The following is a 14,609-nucleotide window of genomic DNA, read 5'->3' as shown; positions in this document are numbered from 1 at the left end:
CTGGACATAAGGCAATCAAGTGGCTTCCCTGGTCCAGCATCTTACACATTTTACCCAGCCTCCGAAAGAAGCTGGTGGAGACAGCTGGTCCCGCAGCGTTCCCTCTCACAGGAGCTATTAGCTGTGTCATGCATCCATTTGTAATGAAAAGGAAGCATTTTGATTTATCGGGGAAGCCGGATTTTCTCCCAAATCCTTGCTGCTTTCATCCTTGGCCATGAAATAGTCCATTCTAATCTCATATGAAGGGGCAACAGTTACAAGGAGCCCATGAAATCTGATCATCGACTGGGCTCCCAGCGGCAGCTTTGATCACTGGGAGGGAGCAAGTCATCCTCAGCTTGGTGCTAATAGCCCCATGCATTATTGAAGAGCCAGTTTTCAGTGGCAGACACATACAGAGAGACATCCAGAGTGCAAGCTGGAGTGTCAGCTGCTTCCCTCACTCCTCAGTGATGGAGTCTTGTAATCCTGCAGAGCCACCAAAAACAGGCCCCTGACAGAGCTGTCTGTGCAGCTCAACACACCCTCATTGGAGGGCAGCTGACGTGGAACAAGCAAATAAGGTGAAGCCACTGCTTTCCAGTTCCCTCAGTTGGTGTTCCTCTGATCCAAATGTCTGAGGCATGAACGGCTGCCCAGGGAGCATCCTCAAGAAATGCACACTCAGTGACAAGGGTGCATGCGGAGGCCAGAGCTGACTGCAGCCAGGGTGTTCCCTTAACCTTCTGAGTAGGGCTCTGATACTCAGTCTTTGGGGCCATGAGAGGCAAGGCAAAAAATGGGACTTAGTTATTGCTGAGACTTTGCTGGAAATGGTAAAAGGGGTGGGGAGGCTCACTGTTATCAGGGAACCTGCCCCTGATAGTCACGTAGGTTCTTTTCTATTTTCCCTAAGCATTGGCTGGGTTGAGAAATAAAGGGACAGAGTACAAAAGAGAGAAATTTTAAAGCTGGGTGTCCGGGGGAGACATCACATGTCGGTAGTTTCCGTGATGCCCCCTGAGCCATAAAACCAGCAAGTTTTTATTAGGGATTTTCAAAAGGGGAGGGAGTGTATGAATAGGGTGTGGGTCACAGAGATCATGTACTTCACAAGGTAATAAGATATCACAAGGTAAATGGAGGCAGGGCGAGATCACAGGACCACAGGACCGGGGCAAAATTAAAATTGCTAATGAAGTTTCTGCATGCATTGTCATTGATAACATCTTATCAGGAGACAGGGTTTGAGAGCAACCGGTCTGACCAAAATTTATTAGGCAGGAATTTCCTCATCCTAATAAGCCTGGGAGTGCTATGGGAGACTGGGGCTTATTTCATCCCTAGAGTTTCCACCATAGAAGACAGCCACACCCAAGGGGGCCATTTTAGAGGCCTATCCTCAGGGGCACATTCTCTTTCTCAGGTATGTTCCTTGCTGAGAAAAAGAATTCAGCGATATTTCTCCCATTTGAATTTGAAAGAAGAGAAATATGGCTCTGTTCTGCCCAGCTCACTGGCGGTCAGAGTTTAAGGTTATCTCCCTTGTTCCCTGAACATTGCTGTTATCCTGTTCTTTTTTCAAGGTGCCCAGATTTCATATTGTTCGAACACACACGCTCTACAATTTGGGCAGTTAACGCAATCATCACAGGGTCCTGAGGCGACATACATCCTCCTCAGCTTACGAGATGACAGGATTAAGAGATTAAAGTAAAGACAGGCATAGGAAATCACAAGGGTATTGATTGGGGAAGTGATAAGTGTCCATGAAATCTTCACAATTTATGTTTAGACATTGCAGTAAAGACAGGCATAAGAAATTATAAAAGTATTAATTTGGGGAACTAATAAATGTCCATGAAATCTTCACAATCCATGTTCTTCTGCCATGGCTTCAGCCAGTCCCTCCGTTCGGGGTCCCTGACTTCCTGCAACACACTGTGCCCATCCTCACTGTTTGAATTGAATAATCTAATCAAACCCTTTTCATTTATCAAAATTGTTATTTGAATGTCTACAGTGTGCTGGGCCCTGAGTGAAGCACTGAAGATACAGCAGTGAACAAGGACAGATGGGATTTTCAGCCTTCAAGATGGCCATGGATGATCCCTTTCTCATTGTATTCATGCACTTATATAGCCCCTTTCCACATCGAATTAGGTTGACCTTTGTAATCAAGAGAACATTCTGGAATGATGAAGTAGTATGCCTGAAGTGAGGTCATTAGAAACATTGTGAGTTCTTGTTTTCTGGGGGAAGCCAGTGGCCATGTTGTGAGGGTACTCAAGCAGCCCTATGGAGAAGCCCATGTGACCTTTTTGGAAGTGGATCTTCCAGCCCCAGTCAAGCTTTCAGATGACTTTAGCCCTGGCCAACATCTTGACTGCAACCTCATGAGTGATCCTAACCCAGAATCACTCAGCAAAGCTGCCCTCAAACTCCTGTCCAATAGAAGCTGTGAGATAATAATTTGTTTTAAGCTGCCATGTTTTGGGTGTAATTTGTTACACAACAATACATAGCTAATGCACAGGTCTTCAGTGAGTATCAGTCTGTTGGAAAATTAGTTATTGATTTTAAAACTCACACCAATAGCTATAAAATTGCAACTATGAAAATTGCTATAAATGGCTCTATTGAGAGGAGCTGACCTAGTCAGAGAGGTTACAAAAGGATTCCTCGAGAGAGTAATGGCTGATCTGAGGTGGAAGTAGAAGAAGGTGGGAAAGAGTATTCAGGTTGGGGAGCAGCTTGAGCCAAGGCCCTGGGTTGGGAGGAGCCAACCCAGGCACAGGAGGTAAGCAAGGAGGAGCTGAAGTGCTGGGAGGGAATGGCATGCAGGCGGGGCTGGAAATGCAGAAGGAATCTATTGCTATTCAGCCTAAGTGCAATGGGAGCCACCAAAGCATCTTAACGATGGACGGCATACTTGGATCTGGGCTTTCAAAGCTTCCTTAGTTTCTGTGGAGCATGGTTTGGAGATGTGAGGGTAAATGGGGGCATCACAGGAGCCCAGTAGAGGGGTGGGGTGTTCAGAACCAGGTGTTATTCATGGACATGGAGAAGGTGGACAGACTGAGAACTATTTATAAAGTTAGACTGATGGTGCTTGTTGCCTAAATGGCCATGGGAAGTAAAGGAGAGAGAGGTTCACAGGATAAGTTTTAGATCACACAACTGTGGATGGGCTGGGGGTTGGACCAGTCTGAGAGACTCTAGAGAAATGCACTTCATGGGGTCATGGGCTGGGGCGAGACTGATACTCTGTCCAGGTGGTACCAGCAGTCCTGAGGCCATGGGCATTTCCACCTCCTGCCTTTGGGCATGGCTCTGTCCTGTCAGAACTCACAGGCTGCACCAGACTGAATTGTGTCTCCCCAAATTCATATGGTGAAGCCCCAGCCCCTAATGTGAAGGTATTTGGAGATGGGGCCTTTGAGGGGTGTTAGGTTTTGATGAGGCCATGAGGATAGGACCTTCGTGATGGGATTAGTGCCCTTAGAAGAAACCAAAGAGCTTGCTCTCCCTCTCGCTCCATGTGAGGACACAGTGAGAAGGTGGTTGCCTGCAAGCCAGGAAGAGGGCTGTCACTAAGAACTGAATCGGGGGCACTCAGATCATGGGACTTCCAGCCTTCAGAGCTCTGAAAAATCAATGTGTTGTCTAGGCCACCCAGTCTGGGGTAGTTTGTTATGGCGGCCGTGAGCAAGACATGGTCTGAGTGAGTGGGTGAGACGCTCCCACGGAAACAATGAGGGAATAGCAGGTTGGTTTGGCTCCCTTCAAAGGGCAGATATGTCAGAATAAGCCTCTAGAGCAACAGCCCCCGTGGAGCCCTAAAACCTTAGGGAGGTTTTGGGAGGTGTTAGGGAGTCCATGAGGTAAAAACTATTTTCATTGTGATACTAATGATTTAGTATTTTTACTCTCCTTCTTTCATATGACAAAGTACATTGTTCTGGAATCCACGTGGTATGCAATATTGCAGCAGATTCAAGGCAGAAGCAGAAATGAGAATCTAGCTGTCTTCTATTAAGTCGGAGTTTAAAGAGATTTGCAAAACTGAAGACAGTGCTACACTTCTCATTGATTCTTTTTGTTTTGGAAAATACAGTTTTTTTTTTTTAAATATAAATACATTATTCTGCCAGGCATGGTGGCTCATGCCTATAATCCCAGTACTTTGGGAGGCTGAGGCGGGCAGATCACCTGAGGTCAGGAGTTTGAAACTAGTTTGGTTTTAGGTTTAGTAGAGAAACAGGTTTAGTAGAGAAATGGGTTTAGTAGAGAAACCCTGAAACCCTGTCTCTACTAAAAATACAAAAATTAGCCAGGTGTGGTGGCAGGCACCTGTAATCCCAGCTACTTGGGAGGCTGAGGCACAAGAATCACTCAAACCTGGGAGGCAGAGGTTGCAGTGAGCCGAGATTGCGCCACTGCACTCCAGTCTAGGTGACAGAGACAGTCTCAAAAAAATGAAAATAAAAATAAAAATATGTTACTCATGTTAACATATAATTGGTTTACTATTGTTGTTTTAAATGAATTAATGAATAATTAAACTTTTTTCAGCTTTAATTTCTAATATGGCAAATATTAATAGATATAATCCAGTTAAACTAAAGTTCCTGGGGGCCCTTAATAATTTTTAAGAGAATAAAATAGGGGTGCAGAGACCACAGAGTTTGAGAACTGCTGATCTAGAAGAAAGAGGCCCCTTAACTCCACGGGGTCTTCTTCAGACCTCTCTTTCACCTGCAGCTGTCATTAACAAGATTTCATGGGGTAGTACAGCTATGTTAGAAACAGGTATCTTAGACACGGATGGCTCAGATAGTCAGGCTTAACACCCCTGTCCATAGCATTCATGAAACCATTAGCTTGGACTGTAACACATACAGAAGCATTGCTTCTTGTTTGCAGGCTGAACAGTGTCCTGTGTAAAGGAAATGTTAGGAGGATCCATATTCCTGTCCACACAAAGCAGACCCGAGGGCAACACTTTTCTAAGCACTGGCTTGTGTTCTCTGACTGGGGGGAGCTGCTGGTTATCATGTCTCTGACCCCTTACACTCGCCTGTTAATTAGAACACAGACACTGATGTTTCCAAAAACACTGGAAAGATAGTTTGATATAATCATTTCCTGATTAGAAATCCTCCAGCCTCTCCAAATCATCTTGAGGTATTACCTCTCAAATCGTCATCAAGTCATGCCAGGTCCTTCGTAGGTTGGTCCCTCCCAGCCTCATCACCTCCTTCCAGCCTCGCCCAGCTACTGGAAGGCTCCCGAAGTCCCAGCAGGCTCTCTTGCTTATGGGACTTTGTATGTGTGATGTCCACCCCAAATCCCAGTGGTGCCTGCTTCCTTTCTTCTCCCTCTGCTCCTGCAGGATTCGTCGTAGAAGCATCCCTTCTGGGAAGACCCCACTGACCTTTCCCACCAAGGCCGCCAGAACGTAAGCTGTCGTTCATGCTCACTACTGCGTCATCAGCCCCAGGGTTGAGATCACACCTGTGCAAATCAGAGTATGTTGGTTGTTTATAGGTAGTGTCTGTTCTGATCAGTCAGCTTCTTATTCTAATTGCTTCTTGCCCAGGCCATTCTAGTTGTTAAATATTTCAGAAATCCACCCCTTCCAAAGGCCTTGAAAGAAAGCACTCCATAAATATTGTTGAATGAATAAATGAACAAGTGTTGTGAATGAATCAATGAACAAAGTCACAAAGTGAGTTGCTTTATGAACCCCTGATTTCAGAGCTGGTGAGTAAGGCCCTTCTTTATCACCAGCCGTGCATTGAAAACAGCCTGCACTGCCTAGAGGTCTAAGCACTTCAGCTAATTAATAGTTTTCTCTGAATTACACAATAGTAAATAATCAAGGCTTGAACTCTTTCAACTGACAATCTCTTTCCAACTGGCTGCCTCTTCACATACCCGCACCATGAGAAGCAGAGAACACCCTTCCACCAATGGTATTTGGTTATTTCCATGACATACTTGGTCCAGTGGGAGCATTACTGAAGCCTCAGCCTTTGCAATTGTGATTTAACAACTCACATGACAGGTTAAGCTTCTAACTGAATGAATTGCAAAGTGCTCTGATTACTTGAAACAATTATGCATTTGAGTCAATATCCTTCCATAAATTACTGGGAAGAATTGTATTTCAAATCCAATCCAATCAGTGCCTGCATGTTGGAACACCCAAGAAAATCCCAGTGGCTCTGGATCAAGATACTCTTTCTCATTGTCCATTAAGCCTACTCTCTAGGGTCATCTTGACTCAGGGGAGGGTATAAAATAGTCATTTGGGTGAGGGTAGGCCATCTGTAGTATGAACAGGAGTGGCTCACACAGAGCAAGTCTAGACTCCTTTCACTGTCAATTTAAATATTTTAAGCTCTCCACTGTAGTCTTGCCCAGCCAAATTCACTCACCTTTACAGGCTGAGGTCAAGCCCACTTCTTCCAGGAAGGCCTGACATCCTGGGCATGACACTGTCCTGGGGCTGGGTGCATCTATATGAATGAACACTTTTGGCCAAGCATGGTGGCTCAGGTCTGTAATCCCAGCATTTGGGGAGGCTGAGGCAGAAGGATTGCCTTAGGCCAGAAGTTCAAGACCAGCCTGGTAAGCATAGGGAGACCCTTATCTCTAATTTTTTTTTAAAAGAAGAATGAACACTTTCTCAGTGTGTCAAGAGGACAAAGATGTGGCCACCAGTTAAATAAATAAACTGTTAAATGGATAACTTCAGGTTGCAACTGAAAATACCTAAACTGGGAGGCCGAGGTGGGCAGATCACGAGATCAGGAGATCGAGACCATCCTGGCTAACACGGTGAAACCCTGTCTCTACTAAAAATTAAAAAAATTAGCCAGGCATGGTGGCAGACGCCTGTAGTCCCAGCTACTTGGGAGGCTGAGGCAGGAGAATGGCATGAACCCGGGAGGCAGAGCTTGCAGTGAGCTGAGATCGCACCACTGCACTCCAGCCTGGGCAACAGAGGGAGACTCCGCCTCAAAAAAAAAAAGAAAAAAGAAAATACCTAAACCGGCATCAAATGCTGTCTGCTTGATTGGTTACAGCTGTTGGATGGCAGATGCATGTTGATCTTGTTTTTCTCATTCATTTGACGAATGTTTACTTAGTGCTAGGCCCTGTGTGGGTGCAGGTCCCAGTGCATAAAACATACACACACACCCCATTCTTCCTTGGAAAAAATCGGGAAACACAGTTGCACAGGAATCATCACAGCAGTAAAAACTCTCCAAAGAGGAATAAGAGAAGTCTAATTCGGGTCAGATCTTCAGAGACAGGTAAGATAAGCCTGCAATACAAGGTTTCCTGGAGGCCTAAATTCTGGGCCCAGAAGAGAAAGGGGAGGTGGCATCAGGCCTCATGAGATGGCTCAAGGGATAGGCTTCTGGACTTCTCCTTGGTTGCTCTCTGCTCATCCCAGCTGAGGTCAGACTGCCAGGCAGTCAGGCTGGCAACAGGATAGCAGGCACATCCTGTTGGCAGCTGAGGCCCAGTCTGGGAGCCGCTGGCCACAGCCCCATGGCAAGAAGACCTTTCTGCTCAGCCGGCTCGTCCTGCAGCTGTTTAGTGGAGAAGAAAAGCCCAAGGAAAGCAGAGCCTGGAATGATTGATGGGGCTGTGTGTGTCTTTCTCTTGCTCCTGTGGATTTTTCCATTGGAAAGAAGAGGCTTGTCTCTCATTTTTAATTGATTTTAATGCAGCTCAGCCAGGCTAGATCAGATCTCAGCTCCTCCGTGGCCTTCGACGAATGGTGTGAAGAGCTGCCTGAATGTTAATAACAGAGGCTGAGAGAAGCCAGGGAGGAGGCAACAAGGCCATTGTCTGCCTGGGAGGCTTCCACGGCCGACCTGCCACAGTGGACCCATCTATGGATTTCAGCAGTGGTGTGGATATGGGAATGGGGGCAGTGTGATGTCTAGCCTATGGGCCTGATGCAGAGGGATGTTACTCTGTAGCTGTAATTGCAGCCTTAAGGGGCTTCCAACTCAATCCATTGCAGGGTTTGGGACTCCAGCTGCTGACCTCTCAAAACACTCACTCCCTCTCCTTCTGCCGACTCCCCCTTACCTGTGCCTCGACCTCCTCTGAAAAGCCTTCTGGTGCCCTTGCAATTTCTCTGTGGCTTTGTCAGCACCTTCTGACAGCAAGAATTCTCTTCTCACTTCCTGTCTTGGCTGTCCTTGCCACCCTCTTCCCCCACCCTTGCTGGGCTCTGCTCTGTATGCACTTGGACCAATGGCCAAACTCTAGTCCTCAGCTTTCTCCTCTCGAATGGGGACTGTAGCATCGACCACAGAGCGTGATTTTGAAGGGTCAGAAAAGAGAATGCAGGTAAAGCACACAGTGCTGTGCTCAGGGCAGTCAGTACTTGGGTGTTGTTTCTTTTCTACCAAATCCCTCCTTCCACCAAGTCGACTGGATCAAGAGACGTGAGCAAAATACGTAACTGGAAATTGGAGGAGGCTGAAACGCTATCCCTGGGGCATGGGCTCAGGCTCCTGTTCTAATCTCTCGATAAGATAGTTAATTTATGAGTGTCCTATGCCATTTTCTTGGCTGGAAAGGGATAATAGGTACTTTAGAAGGGTGATTTTCAAGCTTAGCTCCTAGAGAAAAGATATCAAGAATAATTTAAAAAACAAAAACCAGAGCTGGGACTTAAATCCCAGAGTCTGATACCAATGGGCCAGGTGTTGACAGAGATTTCAGATGGGTGGAAAAGAAGATCTTATTCCACAAAGCAAGGCCCCTTTACAAGAGTCCAGCCTCGTATTATACCTCTGATGGTCCCCATAGGTCTCTTCCTGTGCTCGCTCCCATCAACCTAGTTCAATCCAGTGCTCCTGAACTTGGCAGAGCACCCATTGTTCCCTATGAGCCTAGGTGGCAGGTGCATGTGTGGTGGGGGAAATCTGTCTCTCCATGTTTTTTAGTGCTTGTCTTAGTATATTTTATGTTGCCATAACAGAGTGCCACAGACTAGATAATTTATAAAGGAAAGGAATTTATTTGACTCATGGTCTGGAGGGTGGGAAGTCCAAGGGCACGGGCCCAGCACCTGCTCAGCATCTGGTGAAGGCTGTCTTGTTGCATCGTCCCATGGCAGAAAGCAGAAGGGCAAGTAAGTGGGTGTGTGAGACAGACAGGAAGAGAGCCAAACTTACCCTTTTTTTTTTTTTTTTAGACAGGCTCTTGCCCTGTCACCCAGGCTGCAGTTTGTGGTACCATCATGGCTCACTGCAGCTTCAACCTCCTGGGCTCCAGTGATCCTCCCACCCCTCAGTCTCCCAAGTAGCTGGGACTACAGGCATGCGCCACCATGCCCAGCTAATTTTTGCGTTTTTTGTAGAGATGAGATTTCACCATGTTGCCCAGGCTGCTCTCAAATTCCTAGGCTAAAGCGATCCTCCCACCTCAGCCTCCCAAATGCTGGGATTACAGGTATAAGCCACCATGCCAGGCCCCAAACTTACCCTTTTATCAGGAGCCCACTGCCACCATCACTAACTATACCCTTGATAACTAACCTGCTGCGCAATAACAGCATTAATCCATCTACGACGGCAGAGCCCTCATAACATGATCACCTCTTAAAGGTCCCATCTCCCAACACTGTTGCACTGGGAATTTTTCCAACACATGAACTTTGGGAAGCACATTTAAACCACATCAGACCCCATCTCTTTCCTATCTTTCAAAGAGTGTAGCTGGTATAGTCCCATATCAATACACTGTCATTGTTTTCTCATATAGAGTCAAACATCCTGGAGCTGGTTTCCCAATATGTACAAACTCTGAAACAACCTGGCCCACAGCAACCACAGCCCTATAATCCTTCCATGTACATACAAATGTGGTCAAAGCCAGATTCACTGAAACACACGTATTTACAAACATAGTGTCAAGAACGTGGAATGGTCTGAGATCTTACCTTTTGTGCAAGCTAGCAAACTGACGTGCTGTGGTTTTGAGGATTCTGGTGGAAGACATGAGATTCCTGGGTCAGGGATGAAGGATGGTTTAGTATTCACAGCAATACCAGGAACCAGAGTATCAGCATTTTAGTGCCTGGCCCCGATCCCTAATTCCCACCGAGTGATGTCAAGAGAATTAGATGACATCTATGTTACATTACAGGGGAGGAAGAACTCTGAGCTTAGGACTCCCAAGTCTTATAATAAGCAGGAACTATGCCTGCCTTCTCTCAGAAGTAGGACACTAATTCTATCTACCAAGGCTTTTCGTCATACAACACCCTCGAAAAGACAGTCCAGAACAAAAAGCAGTCAGTGCCTCACTTGTAAGATGTGCAGAAACACAAGAGATCCATGGAGAATGATCTGCTAACATTGAGGTCACTGGTCATGCGTCTCAATAGCCTGACACACGCTCCTAACACACATTCATGCAGCATATGAACACTCCTCAGTGAGCACAGACATACATGCATCACTGTCTGACAAACACGCACAAAGCTTAAGAAGCACTCAGGGGCCAGGCGCGGTGGCTGATGCCTGTAATCCCAACACTTTGGGAGGCCGAGGCCGGCGGATCACCTGAGGTCAGGAGTTCGAGACCAGCCTGGCCAACATGGTGAAAACCCGTTTCTACTAAAACTATAAAAATTGGCCGGGCGTGGTGGTGGGTACCTGTAATCCAGCTACTTGGGGGGCTGAGGCAGGGGAATCGCTTGAACCCAGGAGGCGGAGGTTGCAATTGCACTCAAGCCTGAACAACAAGAGTGAAACTCCACCTCACAAAAAAAAAAAAAAAGCACTCAGACAGGGTTTGGAACAGTGCCTTGTCTTCCCTATATGAAGTGATGAACTGAGAAGGCTTAGCTTGAGTCTCCACCTCTGTCCGTTGGCTACATTTACCTTAGAGTGCTTCTTTGCATACAAAAATATGATCCTTGCATCCACCCCCTACTTAAAACCCACTGCCTTCAGGACAGAGCTCTAACGTTCTAGCTTGGTCCTAGCCCCACCGTGGCCACCTTTCCAGCTCCTCCTGGCCCAGCATCCTGCCCTTCTGCCATGCGGGAACTTGACTTTCCTGTGCATTCACACACCCTTTCCCTGCCTCGGCCTGAAATGGAACAGGTGTTAGTCTTGGGCCTGCAGCGCTAACTGTTCTCTGTGCTTCCCTCGCAATCCATGTTTACACCATTGTCTCACTAAGCTCACTGTGGTATCATCCCCACTTAATGTTTCTTGACTTTCTCCCCATGCGACGCTAGGAACTGTTCCAAAACAAGGCCTTTATCTGACTTGTTTTTTCATCTCTGTTGAGTGAGCCCAAGGTGGGCAGGGTCCACGGCTTAAGAGGCCAGGTGGCTGTTATCAGACTAACTATAGCACTGTAGGCAGTTCTGGCTGCCTAGTTTTTGGGGTCCAGGGCAGAAGGAAACTGTGGGGTCCTTGTTCAGAAATGATTAAGAATGACAAGTTGGTGACAGCAGAGCATTAATCCAATATGTGGCCCTTCTCAGAGTAAGGCCCTGGGTAATGGCACAGGTCACACATGCATGAAGCCAGCCCTCACTATAGGGGTACCCACATGGGGAGGTGGTAGCATCAGGTACCTTCACATACCCTGAGGACCCCATGAAGACGAAAGCCCCAGAGGGAGGAGCAAGCAGCCCAACAGAGCCTTTGGGTTTACATATGGTGAGTTTCCTTCCTTCCTTCCTTGCTCCCCACCCCCCTGCCTCTTCCTTCCTCCCTTTCTTCTTTTTTCTTTCCTCCTTCCCTCTTCCTTTCTTCCTTCTGTGTGTGGGAGGAGCTTAGCTCTTTTCCTTGTAACCAGTTATGAAACTTCTTTGGGCACCTACTGTGAACACTGACCTTGGTATAATGTAATGGGCTTCTTGATCTTAGAAACTCCCAGACACACCCACAGGAGAGAATGGAATCCCACTTCTCACTCCCCTTCCCCACTTCACCTCTGCATACATACCTGACCACCCATCCAGACCCTTCCCCTTCCCTCAGTTCTTCCTCTGTAAGACTTCACAATATATTGAGTCTATGTGTGAAGGTAAAAGTGCTGTAGACAGGTGCAAAACAAAGATGCAAAGAGAAGAGAATGGTAATAAATCAAAAGTAAGTCTGGATTATGCCCATCTCACTACCCAGAAGAAACCATTTGACTGTTTCTATTTCTATTCTAGTACCATAGTTCTGAATATGCTTAGATCTTTATTTCACAGTTTGTTAACTTTGGGCAGTTTCTATTGACTTCCTGCTATGAGAACTGATACATTTAGTGTACTTCTTCCTCACTTTGCTTTCACTCATCTCCTGGTTTTGTTATATTATTTTTAGTTCTTTTAGTTATCCTTATAACATTAGGTAATTTGCTTAAACCTTGGTATGGTTTTGTTCCATCAGCTTTGCAAAATGTGTCCTGACTGCCTATTCTGTAAGAAGAAAATGGTTTCTGCCTCCACTTCTCATCAATCCGAGTTTATGTTCTGACTTATTTTATATCATCAGACCCTTCAACTTTATCAAATATATTATCAAATTCTTTTACTTTATTAACTTCTTTTATATGATCAAGGTTACCGCATTTCTAAGCTATGACTTCTGGGCTTTGTCTATAGGTCGATTTCAACATAGCTCTTATAGTACTATGATTACAAAAACAGTACCAGGTTGGCCCCTCAGAGAAGCAACTGTATTCTCAAGTCACTAAACCTAGGCTGCTTGAAGAAGACACAAGACTTGGGGTCAGAGGGATTCTCTTACTGCACACGCCATCAGCTTCTCAAACCCATCAGTTGCTGCATTTTAGTTTAAATTGTACATATTTGGGCCATGTCTGCCGTGTTCAGTTTGTTCTTTTTCCTGGCTCCTTCTTGTTCTGCCTTTCATTTCTCATCCAAAGAAGAAACACACTCTTCTTTTCCATGTCCTTAAAATCACCCAGATTTGTAATCAGTGGGGAAGGTTCTGAACTGGCTTTCTGGTTCCTGTGCAGCCCCCAGCTGGGATTTCCTTTCAGGGCACCACACTGCGCTAATTCCACTGTTTGTTCTACCCCATGCCTTCCTGTCTTTCAGATTCCTTTCTAATTTTGCATGTAATATGTCCTCAAACAATCTTTGTCTGAAAGGGTATTTAATTGATAGTTTGCCTAGTTGTAGAATTGAAGGTTCAAAATCATTTTCTCTCTAATCCCATTGACCTCTAGCATCTATGCTGTTGTAAATTCTGATGCAAATGCAAATTCTGATGCTAATGCGATTCCCTTTTCTTGCAAGTGACCTCTTTTTTTATTTTCTGGAAGCTAAGATCTTATCATTGGCCTTCCGAAATTTCATAAGGGTATTTTAGGATGTCCTGCCTTCCAGACAAAGACCTGTATTTTCCAACAGCGGTTATTTTCTCCATTTTCTAGGACTCTGAATGATGACGGCTGGGCCTCCTGGCTTGACCCTCTATGGAGACTCTGCTGCTGATCTCTGCTGGGCCATTTTTAGGTTGTGACTTCTTTGATCTGGCTTAGTCATTAGTTCAGTATAATCCTCTTCCCATTTTCCAACACAAATCTCTGACCCTGATGAACTCTTTGTCATGTTGATAGGGATTTCCACACGTGTACATTTCTATAGCATTTGGATGGGATAGAGAAGCCATCCTTTATCTACTATCAGGAGTGGAAAGCTCCCCTCTGGAAGTCTTTGGGTCCCTCTGAGAAAGCTGGAAAGACACAGAGAAAGGCAAGGAGGGTGCTCTGCAGGTTTCTAGAGGCCTTCGGAGAGCATCAGCTATTTGTGATGGATGCAGAGCTGCTGAGAAGTCAGCCTGCATTCCTGAACATGGCTCTCTCCTGGTTCAGGAATGCAGAACCCTGCAGGGGCCAGGTGCCAAGATGGTGTGGGTTTAGGGCAACAAGAGGAGAGGCAGTTGCCCAAGGGGTCCTCAAAGCCTTGAGGAGGGCAAGTGAGCCCCAGGCCTCTTGAGGAGCCCTGGTCTGACCCGGCAGGGTTTCTGCCTTATCCCAAGTTCTGCAAAGCAGAGGGCACCAGGCTGCTGGCTGCCCCTTGAAAGAGCACCTCCCTCTCCCTCCAGACTTAGCATCCCCAGATAGAGGCTACTTTTCAAGGACCCACTTGGACATTGTTCACTGCGTCTGTATCCATGTGATTTAGTTGAGCTGGTTGCTTTCCTCTTGACACCAGCAGCCAGGGATGGGGGTGCAGAGGGGAGATGAGATAATTTGGTAGTGTAGGACAGTTCTGAAGGAGAAGAGGTGGGAGAGGGAATAGCATTGAAGGGCTCTGGGCAGCAACGTTGACGGTGGGTGGGGAAGGTAATGGAAGGGGTCGCCAGATGGGAGGGGAAGAGCTTGGACCACCTACTTGGCTTCCAGGGAGGCTGAACCGCTTGTGGCCCCTCTCTGCCTCCTGTTTGGACACCTGGTACTTTTGTGCCTCCATTTCCTCATTTCTCATTCATCCTCACCCTCCCTTATTGAGCATCTTTGAGGTCAGTGGGGTATCATGCCTCCGTCTCAGTTCTGGGCTGCAAGGTAGCTGACAGCCTTGGGCAAGGAGCCCAGGGACACCTCTG

The 14,609-nt window shown here is 46.5% G+C and overlaps 1 protein-coding gene across 15 annotated transcripts in view; it reads right to left on the bottom strand.

Annotated features, from left to right (window-relative positions):
- HS1BP3 (HCLS1 binding protein 3) overlaps positions 1-14,609 on the bottom strand; it is a 174,696-nt gene that overhangs the window by 67,953 nt on the left and 92,134 nt on the right. For 3 of the 15 annotated variants that reach the window (XM_034952673.3, XM_034952672.3, XM_034952675.3), the window contains 2 exons: positions 9,962-10,027; positions 942-5,499 (listed from right to left, as the gene is read on the bottom strand). The exons of 3 other annotated variants lie outside the window; for them this stretch is intronic. In XM_034952673.3, coding sequence (XP_034808564.2) covers positions 5,196-5,499; positions 9,962-10,027 — 370 coding nt within the window. In that variant the 3' untranslated portion in view covers positions 942-5,195. Of the gene's footprint in view, positions 1-941; positions 5,500-8,717; positions 12,079-14,609 lie in introns of those variants that run through there. 9 more of the 15 variants (XM_063594654.1, XM_034952676.3, XM_034952677.3 and 6 more) reach the window with 9 other exon arrangements.

The sequence above is a fragment of the Pan paniscus genome, chromosome 12, assembly GCF_029289425.2.
Source record: "Pan paniscus chromosome 12, NHGRI_mPanPan1-v2.0_pri, whole genome shotgun sequence".
NCBI classification, from domain to species: Eukaryota; Metazoa; Chordata; class Mammalia; order Primates; family Hominidae; genus Pan; species Pan paniscus.
This window is presented reverse-complemented; position numbering and strand designations above follow the sequence as displayed.